Genomic DNA, 27954 nt, shown 5'->3' with positions numbered 1-27954 from the left:
AAGAAGAATTGATACATATTTTATTGAGCACATTAGATGACAATGAGAGATTCACTGCAGCAAGTCATATTTTTAAATACGAAAGGGGAATTAGTAAAAAGTTAGGTTCATAGCCAACAGGAAACACGAATATGTTGCTTTCAGGAGCTTCAAGTTTTCAAGACAGAACTCTACTTAAATCAAACAGCTCAAACACATCCACATCACAAAACCTTAGTATTGCACTATAGCTCCTTGTTCAAAACACACAATGCACAAAGTGCATCTGCATTAACCACGTATAAAGAACCATCAGCAACGCATCAGCACAGACAGAGCAATGTAGGAAAGGTCAGAGGGGCTGTAGGTTTGCTGGGAGAAATACGGCAGCACTGGACCACCAGTATCCAACACAAGCTGTTTCTGACTGGTAATGCAACAGCCATTAGGACTGCAGCTGTGCTACTGTCCTACGCTGAGGTAGCATAATACTATGGCTTTTAAAACTTTCTTTGAAATAAGGTTTTTCTTAGCTGAAAGCCATGTAATAACTGAAGAGTTCTTGTAATACTAGCCCAAGGTATAGCATGGCAGCACTTTGGGAGCCACTTGTTTAACAACAGCTGCCAAATTCAAGTAAGCGCACTACCTCTCTGAATGCAGCACATAAACAGTTCTGTGCAGAGATGGTAACACCAATTACTTCTTTTCCCCCTCATCCTCAGCCACATGGAGAAGGCTAACAGTTGAGAACACAACAGCATGTTGTTCTGTTTTTCCATGAGCCAGAAAATGGAAGTCCTACCTAGCTATAAAAGAGGTCCTACTTTGTCTATAAAGACAACTTGGAAGAGGTGACAGGCAAAACATTTCAATTACATGGACAGTACAGAAAAACAAGTGAGCATGTAACATTTGTGAAAGAGACACGCTGCTATTGTGGTGCTAACCCCCCCACCCCCCCCCCACCTCACCTTGTATCTAAAATTCAAGACAAAGGACATTTTAATGTTCATTGAAGGTAGAGGTCCTGGGTAGGGGGAATCACATCAAAGCTGAATGCTACTTTGCCAAAACAGTCGAATAACAAACCAGGACAGTTTTCCAATTTAAAAATGCTCCCCCTTCTTTTGTCTGTTCAGCATCTTACCTTGAATTAAAATTAAGTCACAGTGTGTGTGTGTAGAACAAACCTTCCTTGTATTTACATCTACCTCACTTCGGCTATCTGGTGCTTAGCTCTGCTGAGGCACTCAGGTGCTACTGTAATACAAATAAGACTGTCTTCTCAAGTGGAATTTGGAAAACAGCACAACTAATATTGTGATTGATACTACAAACACATTGAAACAAATTCCACATACAAACATTACAAAACAACTTGTACAAACCATTACAAAATTCACTGATTTTCAATCCAAACTCCAAGGTGGGTTTGTTAGTCACTAAACCAAAATAACTGAGAAATAGAAATTAAACTAACATTTAACTTACATATCATTACATTTTGTAGAAAAAAAACCCTGTTAAGACATTATTAATTTATGAATGCATAGAAAAATCTAAATCCCTAACATTTATAGTACCCCCTTACAGTAAGCCTGTTTGTAGTTTCGTTTCTATCAGTGCCAAGTAATTAATCTCAGACATCAATGCTGAGATGGCTAACCAAGACATCTCAGGCTGAACAGAGCAATCTCTGTTTTTCCTGTGAAGACACAGTCAATATCAGTGGCCAGCCACCACCTGGTACAGATTAACCAGACTCATAAAAAACCAACCAACCAAACAAAAAACCCCAAAAAACCAAAAAACCCCCACCTTTTCCAGGGCCTCACTTAAACCCCAGAACTGAGAGGACCACTCTCAGCAGAGCAACACTTCAGAATGCAACGTGGCCATCTCTTCTTGTTACCTACAGGGTTGTGTTTCCCATCCCTGTACCGCAGAGCACTAGCTCTTTGCTGCTGGCAGCTTCAATTGCATTCAATGTATGTCACTTTATACTCATGGTAGAAATCTTTTGTTCTTGTTGTTCCTTGTGTGTGTTTTTGTTTTAATAAATAATGAAAGTCTACCACACGCTTTTTCAGGTACATGATTGCTGATTATTATACACAAGTAGTCTGTAAACCGGTTTGGCCTCTGAGGAATTAAGACAGTTGCATTCAGAGCAGCACCTTGTGTTGAGCGCAGCAAAGGTGGAGGAGAAGCACTCCTGCAGTACGAAGCTCCTGCCTGCTGCGGTGGGGACGCATCAGCATGAAGAATCTGTAAGTCTCTGGCGAAGTTTTTTATCTTCTCTCAGACTCACGCTGCCACCTGCATCATGGTCTGTCAAAACTAAAGAGAAAGTAAACCTTTAGAAGTGAAAGGGCCATCAAACCACTTGACACGTTCTGGTCTGAAGAGGAACTGCCACCAAGCCAGTGCTGCCAGGCTGGCTGTCCTGCACTGGGCTGGAGCTGCCGAGCAGCCTCCAGCTGTCCCCGCGCAGCCTGGATGTGGCACCCAGCGGCAGGATGCCCCGCAGCCTCTCCTGCCCTTGTGGTCCAGAATCAGCACCTACCACTGGTCTGTTAACACCGTCACTAATTAAAACATACTGATGCCACAAGTGACGGAAGACAAGGCAATGAGCCACAAGCAGGCGAAGCTTTGCTGGTGGGTGGTGAGGTCTGCAGCGGCACCCCGGCAGAAGGAGTGGGCTGCACCAGCCGGAGCTGGGCACAAAATGCAGCTTCTTTCTGCAACGCATTTTAACGAGAGCTTCAAGCATGAGTTTGTCCTGCTCCGGAGGATGACAAGTCTTTGAAGTGGTTTTGTGAGAAGAAAACAGTCTCATAAGTTCTGCTTTCAGATGAAAATGAGTCAGATTTTCTATTAGCTTTCTCAGCTTCTGGAGCAGAGACCTCCAACTTAGGCTTTTAAATTCTCCTATCAAAACCCACCCACCTGTCATTTCAAAACCGGACACATTTAAAAGGAAAGTTATTTTCTGTCAGTATTACTCCAAACTGCTGTACTAGAGCTGGCTGCCAGAACTGCTTCTTCAAATTTGAAAATAATTCTACTTGTTTGTTCTGAGTTCCCCTTTTACATAAATTGGCTTCTCATCCAAACCTCAGCCTACCAGGACTACCTGACCGAAGCACAGAGGAACAGTTACCCTCTGCGTGCTGCTGCTTCTTTTTTATTAAGCACAGGGCATGGCCTTCTGAAGAGAAAGTAAGTGTTTTTTCCTGCCTTTGAAACAGTTGTTTAACTTGCCCTCAGCATTGTGCTCCCCTACCCAGGTCAGCTGCTTAACGTTTTGCAGCATCTTCACTTCCATGAGTGAAGGACTTTGTGAAGTGATAGCCCACAGAATCTGGTCTACTTCATTCAGGGGATGCAGCCACTTGCGTCCTGCTGCTTCTGTGCTGCTACAACAGTGGCCACGCTCACATCAAATAGGAAGAAAGCTCTTCCATCCCTTTATGCCCCTCCCTGGATACTTGGCCTATCTTCTCTAATTCTGCACTTGAAGAGGGAATTGGAATCACATTTAAGATATGCCACATTTTTTAGCACAGGATCTAAGATTATATCTCTCATGTAACAGCGATTGCTCAGAGCTGTCTGAGCAGAGATGTCTAGGAACTGGTGGGAATATTCAGAGAACAGCTGTACCAATCCCGATCGACTCAGACCATTCTGGCAAAAATCACTTTACAGTCAATCTTCCTTTCCATGTAAGAAGGAAGAGGAGCATGTTTGCTGGCTGCAGCCCTACTTCCCTTCTTTTGCCATTTTCTGTTCCTCCAACAGCAGCATTTCTGACCATCAGACTTATTTCTACATTCATCTAAGACTACTGCCAAAGCCTGAATGAAAAGCTTAAAGCAAAAGCAGCAGTTACTATTCTTTTGAGCTAATCTCTGAAAATCAAATGTCCTGAAACCACCAGCTTTCTCACTGGAGCTTCTTCAAGCACAACCTACTGTAGACCAGTCTAGTGCTCTTCTACCATGCAGGTGGGTTTGAGGAGTTCACGTTCAGACAGCTGAAGCCTCTTGCTGCTCTAGCAGAGAGGTCAGCAAGGACCATCAACTTAACAGGCACTTCAGCGTCTAGCCTGTGCCGCTGACTTGCAGCACCACAATCTTCTGGCACATACATGAAGTTATAGCAGTTATACTGCAGACAACAGAGCAAGGTCCAAGCAGGTCTGTTTGCTTGTAGAATATATGAAAATGTTTTGGTATACACATGGATGGAATACACATCTAGATGAAACCTGCTTTCTTTTGTATGAATGGATTTCTGGTTTAATGGATTTCTTATTCATTTCTCTATACAGGCAGGTTTGGGTGTAGCGTTTTTTGTGGTGGTTTTTTTTCTTTGATTTTTCTTTTAAAGAAAGAGCAGGTCACCTTACCTTGTAGCTCTGTTGCATTTCTTTCCAGCTCTTCTGCAGTTGTTTCTTCAGGCTTCTCCAACACAGCTGTTCCTGGCTTCCCATCTATGGTATCTGTCTTAATAGTACCAAGGTTTACCAAAAGTTGCATGACATCAAACTTTTCAGAAACTGCAATGTTCTCCAGCACTTTGAGGCATTTAAATGATTTAAGTTCACTCACATTTTCCTCAAGAAAGAGGAGGTAAAGGCTTAAGTCATCAAAACACTTTGACTTCAGTTTCAGAACATCGAAAGTTGGCAGGATTTCATACACTTTGAGAATACTCAGATTCCACCTCCATGGAACAAACATTGCATACACTACCAGTGGCATCACTAGTAGATAGACTATCAGGTTAATATAGCTGAGTACCTTGAAGACACCAACAGCAATAAGCTTGCATTGAACCACTTCTGGAACAGTTGTGTCATTTTTTAAGATCCCGGTTTTGATAGTGCAGAGAAACTCATCACTCAAAGAGGAGAGGCTAATGTAGTAGCTCAGGTAGAGGCATGCAATGAAAATAATTACTAGCGTGAGTACACGGCAGATAATGTATTTAATTATTAAGCATTTGGAATTCTTCTTTGTCTTCAGGTACTGCTCCACAATTGGGTATTTAAAGTGGCTTTCAGATATTTCCCACAAACTGAAAGAGAGAGAAAAAAACCCAACAAATCACATAGATCAGATGCTGCAGCATTCACCTACCCCAAATTTCAAAGAAATCAGTACTCTAAAATAGACACGAGATTGGAATCCCTCTTATTAGGGTAAATCAAGGGTAGTTTTATTGAAGTCAACAGAAAAACAACAGAACAGCAGATAAAGGAAGAATATTGACACTAATACAGAAAAGCCACTGAAGAGACAAAAGACCTGAAACTCTGGAAAATGGAAAAAAAGTATAGCTCTCACAGTGAAAAAATATTTTTGTTCTTTTCCAATATGAAGCAGGTATAGTAAGCAAATCCATGAGGAAAAGCAGACTTCCCAAGCACTTGTTCAACAATAGCACACTGGAAGCTTCTTACTTGTCAGGCCCTAACTCCACATTTTAAAGAACTGACCTAAGTCCCCATTGCATTGCTTGCAATCACTGCCTCACATGCAAAGAGAAACAGGTTCCCTGACCTAGGATGAAGCAGAAACTGGATCTGGTTAGAACCATGCACCAATCTGATCAGAGAGGGGAGTTTTGCTTTTTTGGGGTTTGGTGTTTGAGGAGGTTTTTTTATTGTTTTGTTGGTTTTTTTTCTTTAAACAGAAGCTTTGCATACCTAGATCTGAAACGACAGGAGATGACAAGTAACAGACTTTGCTCACAGCGTGCAAGTGACTGTCAAGAACATTGAGAACTGAGGACTGCAGCCATCCCCATTTTCTTATGCTGTGGTGGGTAAAACTAATTCACACCTACTACAACTGAAGAAATCATGACAGCTTAGGTACTTAGTGATCTGAAGAGCTCATCATGAGTTTTCTTTGAAAAAAGAAAGTTATAAGTTCCAGCTCCAAGTGCCCACAATAATGATTTCAGGTATCTTCTTTATTTTCAACCAAATTTAAAAAGACCAGGTCACCATTCAAACCTTTGCAATGAATTTCTAAGACAGTGCAGGTTTCACATCTCTTAAGAACTTAAGGAAAAGACCAAAGAAAGCCAAGCCCAAACATCTTACCTCTGTGTCAAGTTCTCATTAACAGCTGGAACCAAGTCGGTAGGGTCCCTGGGGTCCCCACCGCGAATGCTATTAGCAGCTTTGATTGCCCTGTTATAGGCTTTGTCAAGTTCTTCCATAATAAATTTCAGGTCTGAAGAAAGGTGAGGTGCTGCGGTGAAGCGCCAGAACAAACATGGTAGATACAGCAGGATAGCAACGAGCAGAAGGATGTATGGAAAGAACTGAAGGGAGAAAAAAAAAATCTGATTAGGCTCCACCTTTATATAAAATAAGTCAGCCATCACCCCTAAAAGTCTATTAAATTCCTTATAATTTTATTTAAATGCTTTTAGTAAAACCCACTTCTGTGGTTATCGGGATATGCAGGGAAGCAAAATATCTTTTCAGACGGCTCCAGTGACCTTGCTGCTGCTTAGAGCTTTGCTAAAAATAAAAAAAAAAAAAAAGGGGTGGGGGTGGGGAGCGGCAGAATAAAGTTACCATGATCCTGATAATATTTTCATTGCATATTCAGAACTGCACTGTTGGAATTGAAATCGAGAGAGGCAGCATTAACCTGGGAAACAACAAATTGCAAAGGCAACCAAAGCAGCTATCAGAGAGGCTGGAAGAAGAGGGTAGTGTCACATAACTCTCCCTCCCAGATGTGTCACTACTGTTAATAGCAACTAAAATGCTCCAACCACCAGCAAAATCTCTCCTGCTCTCCATTAGCTGTCAGGAGGTTAATGAATAGACCCTTTATAGTGCTGCATCTGTCTGCAAACACACAAAATCTGTTCAGAGTGCATGACATACGGTAACTGTGAAAGATGTAAGTGTGGCTGTAAAAATTAAGGGTATTTAAATATTTTTAGATAACTCCTAAATGGAAACCAACACAAGGCATCAGATTGGTCTGATGCTAAAGCAGCGCTAAGAAGTCAGCCCCTACACAGTCCCTATTGCTTAGGGAAAGGGCTGAAGCAGTTATAAAGTACAACAGCTTGAAGTCTTTCTGTCCTCCTAGTCACCAACAAGTAGAGCTTCTTCGCCATGAGATTTAATTTCTAATTCCCTCCAGCTGCTGGAAAGATGGTATTTTCTACCTACTGTGACATTATATTCAAGGTGTACATTCAGAGATGATATTACCTTTACAGAGACATGATGTAAGACCTAGTTAGGCAAGCAGTTAACAACATGTACTGCAGATTTGGATAATCTTTAATTCATTACATTCCACTTTTGCTAGTAATCACACTTAAATCAAACCAATCCCTAAGCAGTTTTAAATTAGCTGTGGTGAACAAATCTGAAACAGATTTAAGGCATCTTAAGTGTTACAGCCACGCACACATGCACATTCATTGAAAAAGCCAACAGAGAATTTGAGAGGAAACTTGAACTGAAGTTATTAATCAGCGCAAGTGGAACAGCTTGACTTAGATTTGTAGATTTAACAAGATTAGAATTTGGAACTAATACTAATATGTCAACTTATGTCTGCATTAATCAAGAGAGAGTAAAGTTTTGTCCGCACAAAAGAAAAAAATTGATGTTATTGAGTATTTTACCTGGAAAAGCTACTTCTAATATCACCTACCATTAAAGCAAAAGCCTATGTTTTTATTAATACTATGAATGCATACAATATATTAGCACATAAATAAAAAATGACTTCTTAAAATAACTGCATCAGCAACTGGAGACCATAATACAAACCATCATTCTGGATGCGCACGTTCTCTACACAGCAGTAAGGCTGGAGATTTGTAACAAACAGGAAGACAAAGCCACGAAAAGCACTAAATAGCCACAGAAAACTGAGGATACTGTACCAAAGGTCAGATTTTCCTTGCACCCTTCTTATGAATTCATAATGTCACTCTTTCTGCTCAATAGCTACGTAACTGAACTTGGCCCAAATTGCTACTTCAGTCTTGAGAAGGAAAACTTCAGGAGAGGCTTACCCTTAAAACTGAAATGGAAACCCTGCAGGGATGGGCTAACCCAGTGCCAAGATTGTTTCAAAACCCTAGTGAAGTTAGCAAAGCAGAGTTGACTGTAATCATACTGTACATCCCACTGGAGGTAGCTCTTCCTCAGAAGCATGGAACAAGCATCAACCCTTTACTGCTTATCATAGCTGTGGTCTGTCCCCTCTCCGCCGCAGGGGCTTGCCCTCACAGGATGGAGGGACCTAGGGGATTCCTTCTGACATCCTGGAACTGCTATAGACTGCTAATCTGCCCAGTACTCACACGGAATCCATACTATTTTCTGCACCGCTAAACCACACTCACTGAATGGATTGCCTATAGTCACCATCAGGAATTTCGTCCGTCCAGAGCTCTGACCTATGCCAGCAGCCAAGACAGCCCTTGGGTGTGGGTGCTGCTCTTCAATCATGTCCTTACTGGCGGTTGCCTCTCAGCAATACTTTCTGCACCCGTGGCAGGACCCCTCTCCTATCCCCAGCAGCCCCTATAACTGCGCAGAGCTCCGCCCTCACTACTGCCTCCCTCCCCTCTTTTTACAAAGCAGATAACCTCAGGTCACCTGCTTTTTTCCAGGTTTGTCCTTTCTGATTCATTTGTAAAGTTCTGCCATGTCCGGCATGCTTTTGTAGACATCTCACCAACTCAAAGGCAACAGCTCAAGAATCTGCCCTTCATATTTATCGCTGTGGACGATGCCACCAGGTGTCACAGGTCTAAGTCCTGGATGCCTTTGGTCTAGCCAAAGCTTTATGGTTTCATGTCCAGGCTCTTTCAGGCCTCTGGATTCTGTATTATGTAGAAACAGAAATGATCCATCTACGAACACAGCTTAACCTTATCTAAGCTCCTCTAAGCTACTGCAACACCTTTTCCATAGGCCTTGGCAAATGCCAGCTTGTACAAGATTGCTGCAAAGCTTGTTTGACTTCACTTACTCCTGTGTCACATACCTCTTAGCACCCTTCCATTGGTGCCAGGTGGCGAAAGAAACAACAAAGAAATGTCTGATTTAGTAAGGAGTGTCCAAAGCTTCTTACATTGGTTTATACCACTTGGCTTTACTACTTGCACACGGGAAATTTTACAGGCATCAGATGATTTATGAATTCCCTTTCTGATGTTCAAACTGGAAAAGCCACCAGCAGTATTTGATTAATCCTTGAGATCTCTTTACCCCGAGGCCTACAAGACATGTGGCAAGAGGCAAGATTAGTTGACACACTGAAGTCACAGCCCCAAACCTTCACTGTCCCAGTCCCCACCTCTTCCTTTATACCTAGAAAAAGACTCTGTGGGCACGTTCTGCACTTGTGTAGTACATTGGTATCAGCCCTGTTGCTCTGCCCCAGACCTGCTCCAATCCCCACCACCTCCTCTGCCTCATTACAGACTCCTGTCTTACAAAAAACAGCTTCTGCCATCTTCCCTTGTACCTCCTCCTCTCCCAACTCCTTCACCACTGCCACTTCACCTAGAAGCATCACACCACTGGGACAAAGGCACATCTGTCATGTGTTTACTGGGCTTCCCCACACCAGGCTCTCATCACTCGCAAAGCTGTAGCTTATGGCAGCATGACAAAACACTATGCAGCTCTTTTCTGAATGATCTCGGAACCAGAGCAGCAGCGTGACCATCAGTCCAGCTCTTTTTGTTTGGAGACAAAAGCCTGTATTTGTCAGCCCTTCCACAGCACTTAATGAACGACTCCATCCTTCTCGGATTCTGGCTTTTTTAAAAATGAAAGATATGCTTGTTCTATTTGTTAACAGTAGGCTTACATAATAGCTAATTGTTTTGAACCATTAAATTTAAGGCCTTGAACCAACAAGCAGAAGTGAAAATGCAAAGTCATCTGGCACAAATCCTAGGTTTCAGAGCAACAGACTCGGATTACCCGGCTCATCTGACCACATTTAACAGTCACACATAATGACTTCCCATTCTAAGAAGAGGACTCCATGGCATTCGTAAGCAGATGTTCACGTGCCATACGCTTTTCTTTTATGGTTTATGTATTTACTTCTAAGGCACCGAACACACAAAGAGGAAATGCTACTTCAGTCGTGGATAGTTTGTAGCATTTATGTTAAATGGGAAGTGTCACCAACCTCAAGAACTGTACGGTCAAAGATACACCAAAGAAAGATACTGGCCTAAAAGTAAAACTCAGGTTTTCCTTTGCTGTCTAGTTATCAAGTTCCTTTTCAACAACAAGTTCACAATGCTGGATGTCAGATGGTATGGGACTGCATAACTGAAGAAAAGTCCTCTGAAAGCGGTTACATTGGAATGGACAGAATACCTTATGGTTCAAAATGCTCCTTTCTGAACCTTGTTAGTGAAAATGTGTGGAGGGCTACAACATTGTGCTTCAACCTGGATGCCCTGAGTCTTCATTTCCACCCAGCTGCAAGGAGGAAAGGACAGGCAAAAGTCCATCGAGTTTGGCACTCAAAAACAGAGTAGCAGAGCTTCAGCTAGGCTAATCCAAGTTGCTGGAAGGTACTAGCTATAGGTACTGTGCAATTAATACTCAGCATGAGACAGACAAAACAAGTAGTGCATGCACCAGGGACTCAAACTAGAGTCCCCTTTAAGTTTTCTGCTAATTATCGGTGAGTTCCTGAAAGCTAAAGATGATGGAATCAGGTTCACCTGCCCTGCTTGTCCCTTAGTCTGATGGCACGCTGGGTGGGACAGCAAGCTCCCGAGGAAGCAGAGCACTAGGAAGCCAAGAAGACAACTGTCCCTTGTTCTGTACTGCTGCAGTTCATTTCCCTTGACAGACCTGTGAGCTCTGTATACATTACAGGCTATGTACCCTTACTCCTCCTGAAAGCTGAGAGTACATCACACCTGAGCAGGATGCATCTGACAGTTCAGCACCAGAGACCGCCAAAGCCCATGTTAACTGGTACTGATGTGGCACTGATGTGGCCATGCCTGAGTAGGAATCTGTGCAGAGAAAGATTCCTCCCTCCAGGCTAAAGACGTGTGTGCTCAGCATCACTACTCCGCAACAAGTAACCCAAATTGGAACTGCAAAACTAGTCTCTCTCTCTCTCATGGCCATACTCTGAGAGTAACACATCCCACAGGGCAGTCAAAGACAAAAAGAGCACCAGATCTGACACTGGCTTTTGGTAGCCTGTGGCACAACACTCCACCAAGCCCTGCAACAGGCAACACATGATCTTTCATGCATGGGTAAAGACAAAGTGTTTGAGTAATCTGGTTTGCACATAGGACACTGGAATCCCCCAAACTATCTTTTAAAGATGCATTAGCATCACACTCTCCTGAAGATGAAAGGAAAAACCAGACTAAAACACAAAATAGTCTATTATATAGACTATTTTATTCAATGCAGATATTTATAGACTATTCAACAGACTTTATATAGTCTACTCTACAGACTACTGGGACCTTGACAGGCTGGAGAGGTCAGCTCATGTGAACCTCATGAAGTACAACAATGCCAAGTGCAAGGTCTTGCATGTGGGTTGGGGCAACCCCAAGCACAAATACAGGTTGGGCAGAGAATGGGTTGAGAGCAGCCTTGACGAGACAAACTCGGTGGGGCTGATAGGCAAGAAGCTCAGCGTGACCCGACAATGTGTGCTTGCAGCCCAGAAAGCCAACTGCATCCTGAGCTGCATCAAAAGAAGCATGGCCAGGAGATTGAGAGAGGTGATTCTCCCCCTCTACTCCGCTCTTGTGAGACCCCATTTGCAGCGCTGCGTTCAGCTCTGGAAGCCCCAGTGTAAGAAGGACATGGACCTCTTGGAGCAAGTCCACAGGAGGAGCCCACGAAGATGATCAGAGGGCTGGAGCACCTCTCCTATGAAGCCAGGCTGAGGGAGCTGGGGTTATTCAACCTGGAGAAAAGAAGATGCTGGAAACACCTTATAGCAGCCTGCCAGTACCTAAAGGGGGCCTACAGGAAAGCTGGAGAGGGACTTCTTACAAGGGCATGTAGTGATAGGATGGGGAGTAATGTTTTAAGCAAGAGGGTAGATTTAGATTAGATATTAGGAAGAAATTCTGTACTGTGAGTATGATGAGGTAGGCACAGGTTGCCCAGAGGTGTTGTGGATGCCCTGGAAGTGTTCAACACCAAGTTGAATGGAGTTTTTAGCAACCTGGTTAGTGGAAGTTGTCTCTGCCCATGGCAGGGGGGTTGGAACTAAATGATCTTTAAGTCCTTTCCCACCCACACCATTCTATGATATAACATCTCCAGCTTCAACTGTGCTAAGATACAGTAAACACACAGCAAATAATTTAAAAGGGCATTTAAAAAACTTCTTCATCAGTTCAAATATGCTTTTATCATCCGAAGAAAATACAGCCACCAAGCGTGGTGTGACCCAAAAGGCATTTTCAAGGACGTCATCTACAGAAAACTTGCCAAGGTCTGGATAGATATCTGGCAGAAGATGAGAACCACTTTAGTGGCACTTAGAAAGCAACAGTTTTCTAATTCTACTGCATCTTCTCTCCTTTTTCCCCCCCGGTCAAACATTACTAAAGCATTACTAAAGCATTCTGACTTCTACTATACCCAACAGTGATCAAAAAGTAACTTTAACTACAATAGCACAAAGCTGTTAAACTGCACAGGTCTGGATTACAGCCTCAAGAAAATTCATTGGCATAAGTACTCAACAAAGAAGAAGCACTGAAGTGTCTTCACTCACTTGAGATGAAAATTTTTCTCATTAAAATGTAAGATCATGGTAACGCACCTGCTTCTTCAGTTCCAAATTTCTATTTACCACCAGGAAGAGCCTAAGCAAAGGCACCAGCCCCCAGACAGGCTAATGACAGCGATGGCATGTTTCCAGAAACAAAGGTATTAAGCTCCCTCTGGATATGACGCTATCCCTGCTTGAGTAGATGGGAGATGTTCCATTGGTGTTCAGGGCTGAAACTTGAGCTACAAATGACTCATCATTCTGGTTGAGAAACTATCCTGCCTGCAGACCTGCAAGTGAATCTCAAACCATACATGACCTTTTTTACCTGACCTGTGACTTAATTCCTGTTTCGATACAGCTTAAAAACTGTATTTCTCTGGTTTCAGTTGTTAAGATGAAGGTGACTGAAGTAACTCTAACACTATGCTCTCAAACAATGGTTTACAAATCCATCTGCATCCAGGTTTCCTTGCTCTGAAAGCGCTTAATCCCTCTGGGCGGGGCTTTATAGGTGAAACACGAGGGGAGTCCTCAGTCAGCTAAGAAGTTATACAAACAGGGGATAAAGAGAACCAGGTTACAATCACGACTGTAATCATATTAACAAAATAATAAAGAACCTTGGGATTATTTTGTGTATTTACAGACAAGCAATTCAAAGAACAACCCACAGGTCCACAGTAAATCTTACTTCTGCTACAAAAAGGGAGTATTTTCAATGAGATAAGCTTCACTCTGTGCATACAAAGACTTCAGACCCGCTCTTTGTATGCAATGCTTTGAGCGGGTCCCACGGCACTTGTCCTGCACTTTTACAAAGACCTGAGCCAGACAACTGAACTCTCCTGGCTGTGCCACGTGTGAAAACCTCTTCTTTCTGCTGTCAGTCAGATGAACTGTTTGCCTGCGTTTCACAGTGGTATGAACCCCCTTCCTCTGAGGAACCATCTACTCCCTTTACCTCTGCTTTGCTTACCTTTGTCTTCCTCCTTGATTCTTCCCAATTAATAATAGACTAGAAAATAATTTTTAAAATCCCCAGAAGCTTCTTGATCATAGGCACCTCCATGCCAGCAATCTAGATTTCAGGGCTATAGAGATGTCATCACTCAATGTCCAACTGCCCCTCAGCTTGCTTGCTATCATGTCTGGTGGGTATCAACAGCCAGTAAAGGTGATACTCACTGTTCTCCTGCATGTGTCCGTATACGTTTTTCTGTGCACTACAGATTAAAAAAGCTTCACAGTGTAATTGCCTTCTCCACCAGTCTGCAAGGAATGCCCTCTCACACTGGCCAAAAGCTTGTTTCTATTCCAGTTTAGGATCAAGCTAAGTTTTATCAAAATAAGTTGTCAGGTGGAACACTCGTCTTCAGAGCCAGAAAGCAAATAGAGGGAGCAAATACATGACTCTTCCACCCCAGATCACCACTGTCTGTCTCTCTTTACCACTCATCTTTAGAAACCGGTATCTCCATTCTGACACTTCAGACATATTCCCTCAAGAAATCTTTTGAGGAAATTAAACCTGAATGGAAAACCCCAGAAGAAAAGAGACAACAGAAGAGTGAAGCCCAACCAGACTAAGTTTCATCAAGGACAAACCCGAAGATGAGTCTTGTCAGAGGACTCAACCGTAGAATAATTTTGTCAGCTTTTTCACTGATGAAGAGAGGAAATCTTAGCGTTAATCTAAGAATATATGCAGGACATACCATAGTCTCTTCTTTCCATTTATCTATCTGCAGACAGTTTGTTTCTTGAATTGTGAGTACAGAACTCATTTTGCTTTTGGCTAAGGGTTATCCAGTGTGAAGAGCTATTCCAGGATCACTGGAAATTTCAGAACTCCTGTTCTCCAAGCAAAGAGGTCCTGGGCACCCTCTAGAAATGCACGGAACTCTAGAATCAGGGAGCCCAGAAAGTTGCACTATGCTCCTCCACTCCAAAACAAGTTTCCAAACTGATAAATCCAAGTGTTGGGAGAGATCTCCTGGAGCAGAAACTACAGCAGGTAAAGGTGCCCAAGCTGTGGTGACTGCCCAAAATTGAAACGTATATTTTACTGAATGAAAAACTAAAAACTCCAACTCAAACTTGTACTCAGCTTTTCTGTAATGCAACCTGGTTTTGATAATCCTTCAGAGCAACTAGATGCCTAGAACAAAAGCAGGGCAAGCTGCTGCAGGTTGGCTTCTTCACCAAAGAGCTACACTGTCCTGCTGCCTCTGTACACCACACCAAGCACTGTCCTAGGATGCAAACCTTTGACAGCACTTCTGACAGAGCACAAAGAGTGTGCCATAAGGAAATCCACCTGTTTCAATCAGGAACTGGGCCCTACAACCTCATCCCTCCCAAACTGTAATATAATGCCTCCTTCAGCATTTTTTACAGTCTTACAGCATGCCAATACAGTGAGATGCTAAGTGAGCCAGGGTATTAGAAAGAAACTGAGATGCTTTGCAAATAAAAGCACTGCTGCCCAGAAAGCAGAAAAAAAGTTTTAAGTGTTGTCTTAAGAAAAACTAGGCCTAATGATCCCTGCTACCCCTCTGTGTGCATCCCTGCCCTTGCACTGTGGAGCCAAGGCTCTTCCCACCTGGGCTTAGGAAGGCCCTCTTTTCTCATTAACATCACTGTGCTCCCACAAAGGTTCCACTCTGCCCGTTTTAAAAACGGTTATCTAACCAAAATCTGCAGAGCAATGCACCTGTACGTACCTCACAGCACAAGGTCAGGGGGGACAACCCAAACCCTGTTTTCCTGCTGAAGTGACCAGCCCCCACGACAAGCCAGCCAGCAGTGCAGCCAGCAGCTGCTGGCCCTGGATGCAAACAACAGCCAAACATTTCAGACACCACAGCAGAAACCAAAGGTCAGTGTTAATAGCTGTAACGCTCCTCCTCCCCTGGAAACTTGTAAAGTGTGGAAGTTGATGAACAAATGGTAGAAGGATATTAACACTGGCCTCCAAACAGCTTCTCCTGCTCCCAGTGCCCAGCTCAGAAGGGTAGGTGGCTAAGCATGGATTGAGGAGGTTAAGGCACCCAGCCTCTGTTACCGCATCCGATTCAGCTTTTCAGGTGTACTGCTTGCACCCAGTCTGCAGGGTTATTTACAAGGAAATGTCACATACCCTTAATTTATCATGGAGGAACTGTGGGAAGAAGGGCCCTGCACCAATTCCTGAGACAGCACTATTCAGCAAGTTAACATGGGTTGCATCATAAATGTATGACTACTTAAGCTATTAGTTAACAGCTGGAAAATAGGAGACTTGCAGCGATCAGCAGGTGACTAAGGCATAAAATTCAACATAAAGAAATAGGGTAACAAGAACTCATTCCTTCAAGAGAAAGGGGCAACAACGTATCCAGGCTTGCAGGTGGAGTTTCCACCCATGCAAGGTGCCTGCATTGCAAGACGTCCCAGCAGCTTCAGCTGGCCTCTGTAGAAGGCCTGGCTGAAGTGGAACAGCAAGTGAGCAAGGAAGAGTTTTTGCTAGAAACCAACAAGTCTGGCTTTAATATTCATGAAACGCAAGACTGTCAGGTCAAGATTATGAGTGGAGCTAGCTGGAGAAGGCAGTAGTAAACCCTTACAGCTAGGGATTTGAGTCAGCAAACAAATCAGAGACAGCCCTGAATAGTCTTTCAGAGGAGATACCACCAGCTGACTGGATAATAAAAGCTGAGGTACAGGATACACCAGCAAAACCCAGAAATACGGGTGCTGCAGGTCCCTGACCTGAGCTCCCTCTAACACCAGGTTCTCCGCTCCCAGGTGCAAGGGAGGTTATTTGCTGGGGCAAGTAATAAAGGGGCTGGGGAGGGCAGCACACAGCACCCCAAATCTGCAGAGTCCTCACAGCATTTCTTACTTTGGCATCAGTACTGCCCGAGCAGGGCGATGCTGCCTCGTGAGCTCAGTCAGCTCCAGGCATTGGTACGGCATTTACTCAGTTTGTAACTCCTTGCAAAACCTGGTTAACTGCTTTAAGCCAGCTCAAGTATCTTAGTATCTACTGCAGTTTTTACCCCTAAAATAAGTCTCTTACTGTGCATTCAGTATGACACTGCTTTACCTGGAGCAGTGAAAGCATGGTTTGCAAGGGAACAGCCCTGAGGAAGCACAGAAGAGCACACTGAAGACAGAGGTTAAACTTGTTGGTACAAGGGATGTATTTAATCTCTCCCAAAATGCCTATCTTCCCTGAGTTCCTCTCCATGCACAATTGGCCAAGTGTAACAGAATAAAAATACAAAATGTTTTTACTACTCTGTTTTCCCAAGCTTTTGACACAAGCATTAGGGCAGTTGTTGTATCCTGTATCCTGGTTTTTAAATAGTTTCTGGCTAAAGCCAGGTAAAGCACTCGGCTCTGGGGCCACACAGCAACATTAACATTACTCTTGTGTCAGATAACTGGTGACCCTTTAGTTAAAAACAGAAAATACCTTTTCTAGTACTACCTTCTTTGGAAGTAAGGGAAAGAAAACATTCTAAAAATAAAGTCAAGTCAAAGCCAAGGACTACAGCACAGAAGAGAAGCAAGGAAAGTGAGGCAAAGACAGGTTTCCAAGTGGGGACAACTTTTCCAGGAGAAGGAGATCTGTACATACTTTATGCAGCCACAGGGGAATGTTTTCTAAGTTGTTCTGGGATGGTTGCCTCTGTTGCACAGCTGCCCAGCAGTAGGAGTCCACGTAAGCAGCTTGTCGCCAGGTGAAGGAGCTGGGTGCAAAACAGCTTATCTGAGCACCTGGGAAAACAAAGCTAAAGTCATCACATCCTCAGAAGATTAAAAAAAATAATAATAGATCAAGTTTAGGAAGAAAAGCTCACACTCAAGATTTCGTGGTATCCAAAGCTATTAGGTTAAGTGATGGAATGAAACACAGCGGCCCTGTAGGGAGGAAAGTCACTGAGTTCCCACTGCACTCAAAGGGTTAAACTCCCACAGGGACTCTCAGATGTCTCCTAAGGGTTGAGACAGCATATTAGAAGCACCTGCCTTTCAGGCTGATTTTCTCAAGTTTTAGGGGGAAACGTGCCCTCCAAGAACTACCTCACTTGCGTTCAACACAGGTTGGCCAGAGGGGAACCAGCAGATATGACGTGTGACCAGGAAAGGCTGCTTTCCCGAGGAAATGGCTACCATCACCTACCATCATGCCGCTGCATTTCCCAAACACACAGCCTACAGCTTACACGCTTACTGAAGCAAGACCTCAAACACCATTCCTGCTGCCCGGCAGTCCTTGCAGTGATGCAAGGGCAAGTTTGGTTCAGGGTGCTGCCACTTCTTCTGCCTCTGAGACTGCACATGACTTTTGAAGGGTTTAAGTTATACATGTGAAAACAGGGATTTCCACTTGCAACTTCTGGCAGAGCAATAGTGGCCCCCAGACACCTCCAAAGGGCACAAGGTCCCTCCTCACCAGTGCAGTGACACGCTGTGCCCAAGAACAGGTGTACCACCATCATCCCCACACATTCCCAGTACCTCTCCAGCTGCTTGGGCGCTTCAAATTAAGATCAGGGCACTAACTGACAGAAGAGCAGCTATCTAGCCAGCCTCACCCTTAGGGTCAAATTCTGCTCTGACCAGATACAGTCACCAACTAAGTCTTCCCACAGCGTATCTCAACAAGGAAGAGTGGTTATTGGAAATGGAGTATCAGCGGTTCCTTGGATAAAGCTAGTAAAACAGGATGAGGGGTTCTGATTTTGCTTCTGAAGCTTTGATAGTGAAAGCAAAAAAATCCACATATTTTCAGCACTTTCATAAATGTTGAGAGAGGATGGCTGTTTCACCAAATGATTACACAAAGTGGAGATGGCTCTTCCATGAACAGCCCTCTTCCAAAAGCAACTCCCAGTGCTTCCTCCAACATACCACCAGTATCAAAAGACAAACAGGGGGAAATATTGCTAGCTTTATTTTCTTAATATATTCATCAGTAAGTGCTAATGGCATTGCTGTGTGCTTTATGGGAATATATACTTCATATAAGATTGTATCATTCATTGTGCCTTTTTGCTAGTTTAGCCTTTAGAGAATAAGAACTTCTTTTGTAACAGCAGCCAACCACTTTCGCCTTGTAACTTGCACAGCCTTTTTACAACGTAGTGTAGTCAAGAAGCATTATGAATAAAAGCCTTTCCTTATGAATCACAATTATTTCTATGGCTGTAGTATCGTAAGGACATGGTTTGACGTGTCACAAGCCTCCCTTCATGGAAAACAAGTTACTGTTTATCAGATCAGAGCTCATGTGGTTTAGCAAAGTTGGCACCAGACAAACCCTTGCACTGTCCCAAAGCTTGGGGAGTTTCTGCTTTGCGATTTCCATTAGCTGTAGAAGCTCAAGAAATAATACGCTGCAGGGGAAAAAGAAAAAAAAAGGAAAAGAAAAAAAAAGGAAAAGAAAAAAGCAGGCAATTGGAGCATCTATTCTCCACTGGATAGGGACCATTTATGCTCTGCTCTCATCACTTAACGAACCTCCTGCTGCTGACTGTGCCTGGCGTGAAGCAGCAAACAAGAGACCCTTTCAAAGGGTGTGCAATTGCAATGTTCAGAAAGATGCTTTGTCTTATTCACGTCTGCCTGCAACAAGAGACACATTCCATGTGTTCATTCTTGTCAATGGGTGGGAAAACAATGAAAGTGATGGAGTGTTTAAATCGGTGAGGAAAAAGGCAGCCAGCCTCCTTCTCCAAAATTAGTGATGAAAAATGCAGCCAATCTCCTTCTCCAAAGAGTTACGTGCACAACTTCATACCAGAACACCTACAGTGATGCCAGGGCTGCAGCAGAGCAGTGACCCTCACTCTTCTAGTCCCCATGGTTTCAGCAGGGATGAAGGAAACCTTTAGCAACTTGACTTGGGAGCAAGTTGCTGAGCAGGTAAACCTTGACATCAAGCAGAAGCTGGGGACACCCTGGTTATTGCACTGGTTTTTAATTAACTTCCTGCAGTCTTGATTCTAAACACTTGTTACTGCAAATTACAACTTTGCGCTGACAGCAGTATTGTTAAGACTTAAACAGGATGTTTTTGTGGATCATCTACACAGAACACAGACTATTAAATGCCTCTGAAAATGGTCACAATTTTCCATCATTTTTTCCTTCCTTCTCCTCTCCAAAGGAGTAATAGCAATAAATCTATACAGATAATTAACTTTATGGTGGGTTGTTCTGGAGGAAGGGAAGACCTGTGGTTTTTATTAGAGGAGAAATCACCCAAAGGGCCAAACACCTTCCACAGATGCACTTTGCACACAAGCATGCACTGGGCTGGTTTATGAAAGGCCGATAGTCGTCTGCTGTCAAAGGAACAGCCTCCTGGGTTGGTGACAGGAAGCCATCCCCCATCCTTCGCTTTCATAAGAAGGGAAAGAAGAAAAGCAGCAGCCAAGCCCATAACAACCGGGAGATAAAACACACAGCAAGAAGGATGAGGAATAATAAATGACTGCATTTGTTAAGCAGTTGCCACAACAGTCTTTGCCTGAGTTATCATTACACTTGGCAACGCACTTACTTTGTAATCATTCCCTGGTACTAAAATCAACTTTGAAAGGGAGCGATGGGGGTTTCACTTACACTTTTGCAAACAAATGAGGATATAAAAATGCCACTTACTGTGGTTGCCCTAAGAAGAGACCACCCAAAAGAGCTGCAGAAACTTAAGGCAGCAACAGGTGTGCAGCCGTGCATGATAAAACGTGGCTTTTACAAGTATGCTGAGATTATCAGATGGAGCAGCTCGCTGGCAGCAGGAATTACTTGCAGGCATGCAAGTGCTGAGCGCAGAGTACAAGCCTGAATCACTGCAGCCAGCGAGCAGCAAGGCCGAGCTGTCACCCCACCCAGCTGCAGCATGTCTTCATGTGTGCTCTGCCAACAAGCCCCCAGCGATTTCCTCCGTGTCTGTACCAGGAAAACCCTTCTCTTTTTGCAACTGGCTCCTCTTCAGCTCCTACAAAGCACTGTAAAAACCAGCACGGGGCAGCCTACAGGTGGAGGTCCTGTGCCCTGGTAATACCTTTTCATCCATTTTGCCTAAGTCTTGCAAGCTCATTTGGGAAGGATGTCTCATCAGGTGCCTGAAAGAAGATGTTCCAAACCCAGCTGCAACTTCTCAGAGTTGAGATGCTAGCAGTGGGCTTACTCCAGCTCCTTTTGTCCAAATGGAGGTGGAAATTTTGCTGTTGATGCTAAATGAGCAAGATGCAAAGCACTTCTGTGATTCCCACCTTACTGGCCCTGCAGATGCTTCCCAAAAAAAGAAACTTACCTACAAAAAGAAGCTCTCAGAATCCTAAGGAAAATCTCAGATCTGAAGGAGCCTCCATTGTTCAGTATCCAACTGCTTTTCTGGGGTGCAAGGCAGGACGAGCAAAGGGCTGAGCACCCTCTGGCTGCATCCCTCACCAGAGTGCAAAGCCAGCAAGCTGGACTGGTTTCCTCCTGAGTGGCTCATCAACCCTCGTCTGACTTAAACATCTAATTAAGAAACTACAACTAATAGAGCGTACTTCCAAGAATCAATGTTAATCATATGCTGAACTATTTTTCCTAAACCAGGATCAGGTAGGTGGTTGTGGTTGACAGGATTAAACCTTCAGTAAGCAATTATTTGGTTTCTAATACACTGCAATCACTGGAAAAAGATTTACATAAGCTTGGATGAAAACCTAGCCATTCATTACTACTATAATTTTCCACATGGCAAAATGGACTAGCCACAATACCCAAACACCTGATTTATCTAGAAAGAATTATGCACTTTAGCAGCCACTAAGGAAAAACCCACAAACAAGAAAATCAAGGCACAAGTATGCAATGTACAGACTGCCAGGCACCATCCAACACACATCCTTCACCCTAACATCAAAAAAGATTTTAAAATATGAAAAAAGATGTCCCAATGCAGGCCAAAGAAGAAGCAACTGTATGTGTGGGTGTACACGCATACATTAAGAGTGCACCAGCAGGAATAATTTTATTAGATTTATAGATGCTTCTCACAGACCGAAGTGGCAGGTTGGGTGAAACAGAATAGACACTATGTTTAAGAAGGAAGTATGGAGAGACACAAATGGGTGCCCTGGAGAGAAGCAGCTGTTCCCTGAGGTTTACTTTGGAAATGAAATAGTAGCAGAACGTAAAGCTCAGGTGATGCAGTGTTTGAGTGGGTCAGAGGAGCCAGCAAGGATCTTTCATTCCATGGAGCTGCCTGTTATCCCTCAGAGCAGTCTCAAAATCATGTAGCGGGAAAAGAGCTGGGTGTTTATCAAGCATTGTCTTTGGAGCAACACGTTTTTTGATTTATAGGAAAAAAACCTTGTGAATGAAATTCCCATCAGGGAGATTTCAAAAAAACAAAAACCAGAAAAGCTTCTCTTTCAAAAAGTTTCCCTTCATCTGAAGGAGAAGCATCTCAAAACAGTGGCGCTGACCATCTGGCTCCACTGCCAACATTGGTGGCACCCCAAATCTCAGGCAACACCAGAGGGCCATGATGCTTTTAAAATTAATTCTGGCACCGAAAGCAGCTCACCATCATTTCTGGAGGAAATGTAAACCTGGCTCTGTAGAAGTTAAACAGAAAAAAAATATCTCCTCCCCAACAGCTGAAGATGTTCACCCAAAGACAATTTAGACTCTATATTAAAGTAAATGCCTTTACAAGTTTGTCCTGGCTCCCCAGGCAGGCCTGCTCCTGATGATTGTAGCTTCTGCTCTTTACTGAGTGCTCCTCATATGCCAAAAAGCAGCACAGTGTATGCTGCTGTTCTCGGGGGTCTGCACCTCCAATGAAAGATGCTCTGGAGCTCACAGTCTGTCTGGCTGCTCCAGACTGATGCCACTCACACATTCGTTGACTCAGTCCTGTCATTAATGCCTTGGGTTTCAGAGCATCCTGCAGAACTAAATGCAAGGTGTGCAAATGCCAACTATTAGCACACAGCCTGCTTCAGCAGCACTTGGAGATGTTTTTCAGGCTCTCTGCCAGCAGCTGCCATAGTAATAGTCTTTGGCCTAGTTACACCCAACTTAACATTAGCCCCCAGCTCCAACGGAAGTCACAAGATTATTTCCCAAAAGCCTCCCCAGCAACTTGTGAATGTGAAGGGAGAGGAACATCAGCAGGGAGGGCCAGAGAGGGGGCAGAGGGAGAGGAAAGGAGCCTAATTCAAGAGTTAAGCCTATTTTTTTTCTATATATTTGTTGTGATATAGTCTCACAATAGTGCCGTTTTCTCTTTTTTATCCATTAGATTCTCATGACTTGTTTAAGAAACGTGATTAACATGTACAGAGGGACACAGGCTCAGCCGGGCATGCAATAAGGGATGCTGCAGATGGTGGGCACTGCTGCCCCCATGGCATCCACAGGAGCTGTTGGGATGTGGCACCCAGCTAACACCCTTCTTCCTGTGTTTTCTGCTGGCCAAAGCACCTCAAATCCCACAGGCAGCCAACTGCGGGGATGGCAGCTAAAGCAAACAAACTGGGGAAAAAAAACTTTCCAGAAATTAGGTGGAAATTGAGCAGGGCAAGCAAGGATTGTCACCACTGGGAAAGCCCAGAGTGGTCAATGGGGACATAAACCCTGCGGTGTGTAGAGCACAGCACAAGGCTCTGCTTTGCCATGTTTGCACACCCTCCAGCATAAGATGCATCAGAGAGCATCAGTAGGAAATGAGACTTCGTTAGCGCAGCAAATGTTCATTTTGATGGATTCATACAGATGCTGTGGGTTGGTCCGTAGCCAGGCACTTCCCAACCCAGCATTCTGCCACAACTGATAGGCCAGTAGCGCTAGCCAGGCCTTCATGCTTATTATACCCAAGCTTCTTAGGTGTCTTTACTCAACACATGATGGTTTCTGTGTCCTGGGAAGGTTTCCAGAGTGTTTTCTTATATTCTAAAACAAACAGAGATGCTAAGCCAAGAGGATTAATTAATACCAGCAACGTATGAGCCATGCACAACCAACACCCAAACTGAACATGCAGTAAGGAGTGCTGGTGGCCACCATGAGATTCCCTTCTTCTCCCCTTCCCAGCTCTCTCCCTCCCTGTCTCCCTTCCCAGCCATCACCACTGAAGCGAAGCCGCAGTGAACGCAGCCAGCCCACGCTGCCCGCTGCACAGCAGTGCCCCAAAGCTGCTGTATACAGAAGGTCCAACGACATCATTTGGTGACAAGCAGCCACTGGGCTTCAGCATGTACGAGAAATTCCCAATTGCCTTCATAAGGGAAAAGACACAAATAGTTGATATCAAATGGACAACTCTCACATCTGCTTTTCTTTTGGCTGCAACCCAAGCCAGCCACTGATATTTTCCCCAGAACTCGGAAACAAGCCTCTGCCAAAATTAAGCAGCTTGTTTTGATTTCCTTTCTGCTCAACTGGCTGTACCCACTTAGGGCTGCAGTATCCTGCTACAAGCAGTGCCTTGGTAATAAATATATTTATTTCAGCTACATTGTTTACAGTAAGAAAGCGTATCTCATAATATACACACACATAGAGTTTAAAAAATGGAATCTCAATCCTGGCTCAAAGCTATTCTTATTAAATACATGGTCACAGAAAAAATGACACAGATAAAATCCTCATAATTTGTGGCGCATACATTGCTGAGGGTGCCCTTATCTTCCCTCCCCCCCCCCCCTTATAAGAGGAATGGGTGATTTAGCTATATTTTTATGGGGTTTATTACCATACTACCTGATCACCTATAGTGTATTTACCCTAAGAACTGCCAAATAACATAAGGAAATGGTATTGGGCCATAAGAAGTATAAGCATACACAACATAATCCTCACAATCATATCGTTATTTCCATTTTCAAGATCCCAGTATAAAAATACATAAAATTGTATAAAACAAGGTCTAGCTGCAAAGAGGTGCAGGATTTCAAGCAGCAAAGTCTCCCAGGACTGGTTAAGAACAGCTCAATCACAGCTAAGCACAACCAGAACCAGCTTAAAATCATCACAGACCTGCAGCTTGATCATGGGTTTCTAAAATATAACCAAGAATAAACTTAGAACAGTTCTCCTCCTGCCCCTGAAGGATGCTGAAGTGCAGTGCAGGCACTGCCTCCAGGAGTTTTGGTAGTGCTCACTGACTGAGCTGGGTGGCAGCTGGGTTTTCCATGCCTCTGGCAAAGAAATCCTCTGCGATACTCACCTGGAATCTCATTTGTTCCCTGAAACATCTATCAAAACGAGAAGTTACCCAGCAGCTTCAGAAAACCTCTGCAGCCTTCATAAATATTTTAAGTATTTTGCAGAAGTAACAGCAACCACATGTAGGAGGAAAATTGCAGTTACCTGACACTGCACTGCAACGATACAGGAAAGCAGAGCGGGAAGGGAAGGTGACAGCTCGATGTGCCAAGAGAATTTTAGGTGGGAAGAATGCAATTATCCCAACAGAAATAGGAGCGGAGCATTCATTTTTGGAAAGGATGTTTAATTTTTGTACCCAGAGGCAGAGGTATTTTCATGCACTCACACACCACTTTCACAATCCCTTCTGATTCTGAGTTGCCTTCCTTCAGACCTAAAATGCACCCTACCATTTTCTCTCAGTTTAGCACTCCTGAGCTTTTTCAAAGCACAATTACATCAGGAAGCATTTGAAACCAATCCTTGCTTTCTACGTTATCGCTGGCTGAACACTAGTGCTTGCAGAAGCAGGCATATCCAGTCCCCCAGAGCCTCTCTCTCCCCAAAAAAGTCTCAAAGGAAGCATCTCCCGTAGGCAGCCAGCCTGCTGAGCCGCAAGGACCATGCGGGAAAGAAGCAACAGCTGTAAGAGCAGCGCAGCTGATACAGTATCACTTTCTGTATGGAAACCATGTGGTGCAGTTTCACTTATGCTGGGGGCGTGACCTATTCCTCATACTTACTTTTGTATTTATTTTTCAGAGGTGCTCAGCTTTAAACCCCATGCTTTCTGCTAACAGGTTCTCAGGATTATAAGCAAAATAAAGCACATGCAAGACATAGCGTGCATTTTAATATTTCCTTTATGAATCTACTGCAGTCACAGTTTTAATCTGAATTAGTTTAATATTGAAATATGTTATATATAGCGTGTACTGAGGCCCAAATGTTTGATTAGCGAAGATGAGAACTTAAGTCTTCCAAAAGAAAGGCAGACTTTACCAAACTCTGCAATTCAACTGCATGTTGGAGGTGTACATAAGGAAGGAAAAGGAAAGAAATACTTCTGTAGAACTCATGAAAGAGACCTTGACATGCAGGCACTGTTTCAAACTGGATCCAATGGTCTTAGAGAAGCAGAAGGTAGAAGAATTAAGGGGCCCATACACGAGCTAGTATATGGAAATGCAAGCCCTCCTTTTCGTTGCTTTAAGATGAAATGTGCACCTATCAGTAGCAGATCTAAACCTAAAAGCAGCCGGTTAGACTACAGAAGTAACTGTTGTATCCATCCCATCTCTGATTGACCAGAGCTGCTACGGGGCTCAGATCTGGCCTTGGTATTCCCGGCCTGGTTGTCCTTAGCTCCACTCCACAGTTATTGCAGGCCACAGCACTTTGGGTTGAAACCGCATCTATTGCAATAGGTATGTAGCTAGATGTAAATAGTGTTTACATCTGGGGCATCTTATCTCTTAAGCAGCCCAGTATCTGATTAATGCTATTCATGAGGGATTTGAACAGATTCACCACCAATGCACAGTCTCATTCCATCTTCCACTCTCTCGGCATTCACTTGACTCAAACCTATAGATGATGTACCTCAGGTATACAATGCTGAACGGCAACAAACAGGTACACGCAGTAAATCAAAGTATTTCTGAGAGGGCAGAAGACCTATGATTCACCCCTGTCTCAAAATGGCCAGTACTGCTTATTCACCTTTAAAATCTTTATTCATATAGTGCTATTTAAACGCAGAGCAATTCTTACAAGCAAATAGCTTTTATAAGCGACCCCCCAAGTTACAAGTCCTTGTCATTTGGATTTAACAGTCTCCTCCCCATTTCAGACTCTGAAAAGCTCTGGCTAGGAGGCTGCCAGACAAGCACTTCTGGAACTTGGAGGGGGGGGGGGGGGGGGGGGGGAAACAGATGGCAAAGTAACAAAGAACCTCGGCCTTTCTCCCGTAAGGCACAGCTTCACAGCAGAAGCTGAACTGAGCAGCCGGCAGAGCGCAGCAGAGTCGGGGGAAGCCCCCCGCCCCCCCGTCCTCGTCCCCGGAGCCGGTGGCGCAGCCCCAGCCCCAGGCGCGCCACCCGCGGCCCAGCGCAGCGCTCCGGGACCCCCTCCCTTGGCAGCTCCCCCCAGCAGTGGCAGCTCCCCCCGACAGCTGCCGAGGGCAGCGGGACCCCCCGCGGGGGGCTGCCGCCCAGCAGCTGTGAGAGGATGCCAGAACGCGGAATCCCCAAGGAGGAGGGCATGGGGAAGAGCGGGAAAGGCCGCCGCCCGGGATGCCCGGCGTACCTGGGTAAGGCTGCGGGGAGGCACCGCCCGCTGCTAGGGATGCTCGCCACGGGAGCTGCCTCCCCCCGCCCCCCCCCCGCGGCCCAGGGGTGCCTTCTGCCCGGCTCCCTGCTCCTCCGCTGCCGGCTGAGCCCCGCGGAGCGCCGCCACCCCGCCCCCGCCGCGGCCGCGGCCCCGGCCCCGGGGCTCGGCACCGCCCGCCGCCCCGCCGAGCCCTTTGTCGGCCGCGGGGGGCCCGTCGGGGAGGCCGGTTACCGATGGAAACCTCCTGGGCGAAGGCGAGGGAGATGAGGAGCAGCGGCAGCCCCACGGCGATGCAGGTGACGATCTTGTCCAGCGCCAGCTCCAGCCGCAGCCCCTTGTAGCGCGTCTCGGGCGGCTCCTTCAGCAAGAAGTCGGAGAAGACGTACTCGGTGGCGATGTGCGCGATGGCCATGGCGGGCCCGGCTCGGCACGGCACGGCACAGCCGTGCACGGCCCTGCACACCTCGGCCCCGCCCGGCGCGGCTCGGCAGCGCCCCCGCAGCCCGGCCCGGCCCGGCCCCGCGCGGCTCCGCCCGGCGGGCGGGGGGGGGGCTCAGCCCGGCGCGGCCCGACCCCCCCCCCGCCTGGGGCCGAGGGGCGGCCGTGGGGCCGTGGGAGCACGCAGGAG

At 44.9% G+C, this 27954-nt stretch overlaps 1 protein-coding gene across 1 annotated transcript; it reads right to left on the bottom strand.

Annotated features, from left to right (window-relative positions):
• On the bottom strand, positions 1-27843 carry PANX1 (pannexin 1). Its single transcript, XM_055703029.1, has 5 exons — positions 27558-27843; positions 17416-17555; positions 6104-6327; positions 4400-5070; positions 1-2322 (listed from the first exon to the last, which is right to left on the bottom strand). The coding sequence occupies exons 1-5, from the start codon at positions 27736-27738 to the stop codon at positions 2237-2239; spliced, it is 1302 nt and encodes a 433-aa protein (XP_055559004.1). The 5' UTR covers positions 27739-27843; the 3' UTR covers positions 1-2236.
• Between the last annotated feature and the right edge of the window lie 111 nt (positions 27844-27954).

Source organism: Falco cherrug, chromosome 2 (genome assembly GCF_023634085.1).
Source record: "Falco cherrug isolate bFalChe1 chromosome 2, bFalChe1.pri, whole genome shotgun sequence".
Lineage (NCBI taxonomy): Eukaryota > Metazoa > Chordata > Aves > Falconiformes > Falconidae > Falco > Falco cherrug.
This window is presented reverse-complemented; position numbering and strand designations above follow the sequence as displayed.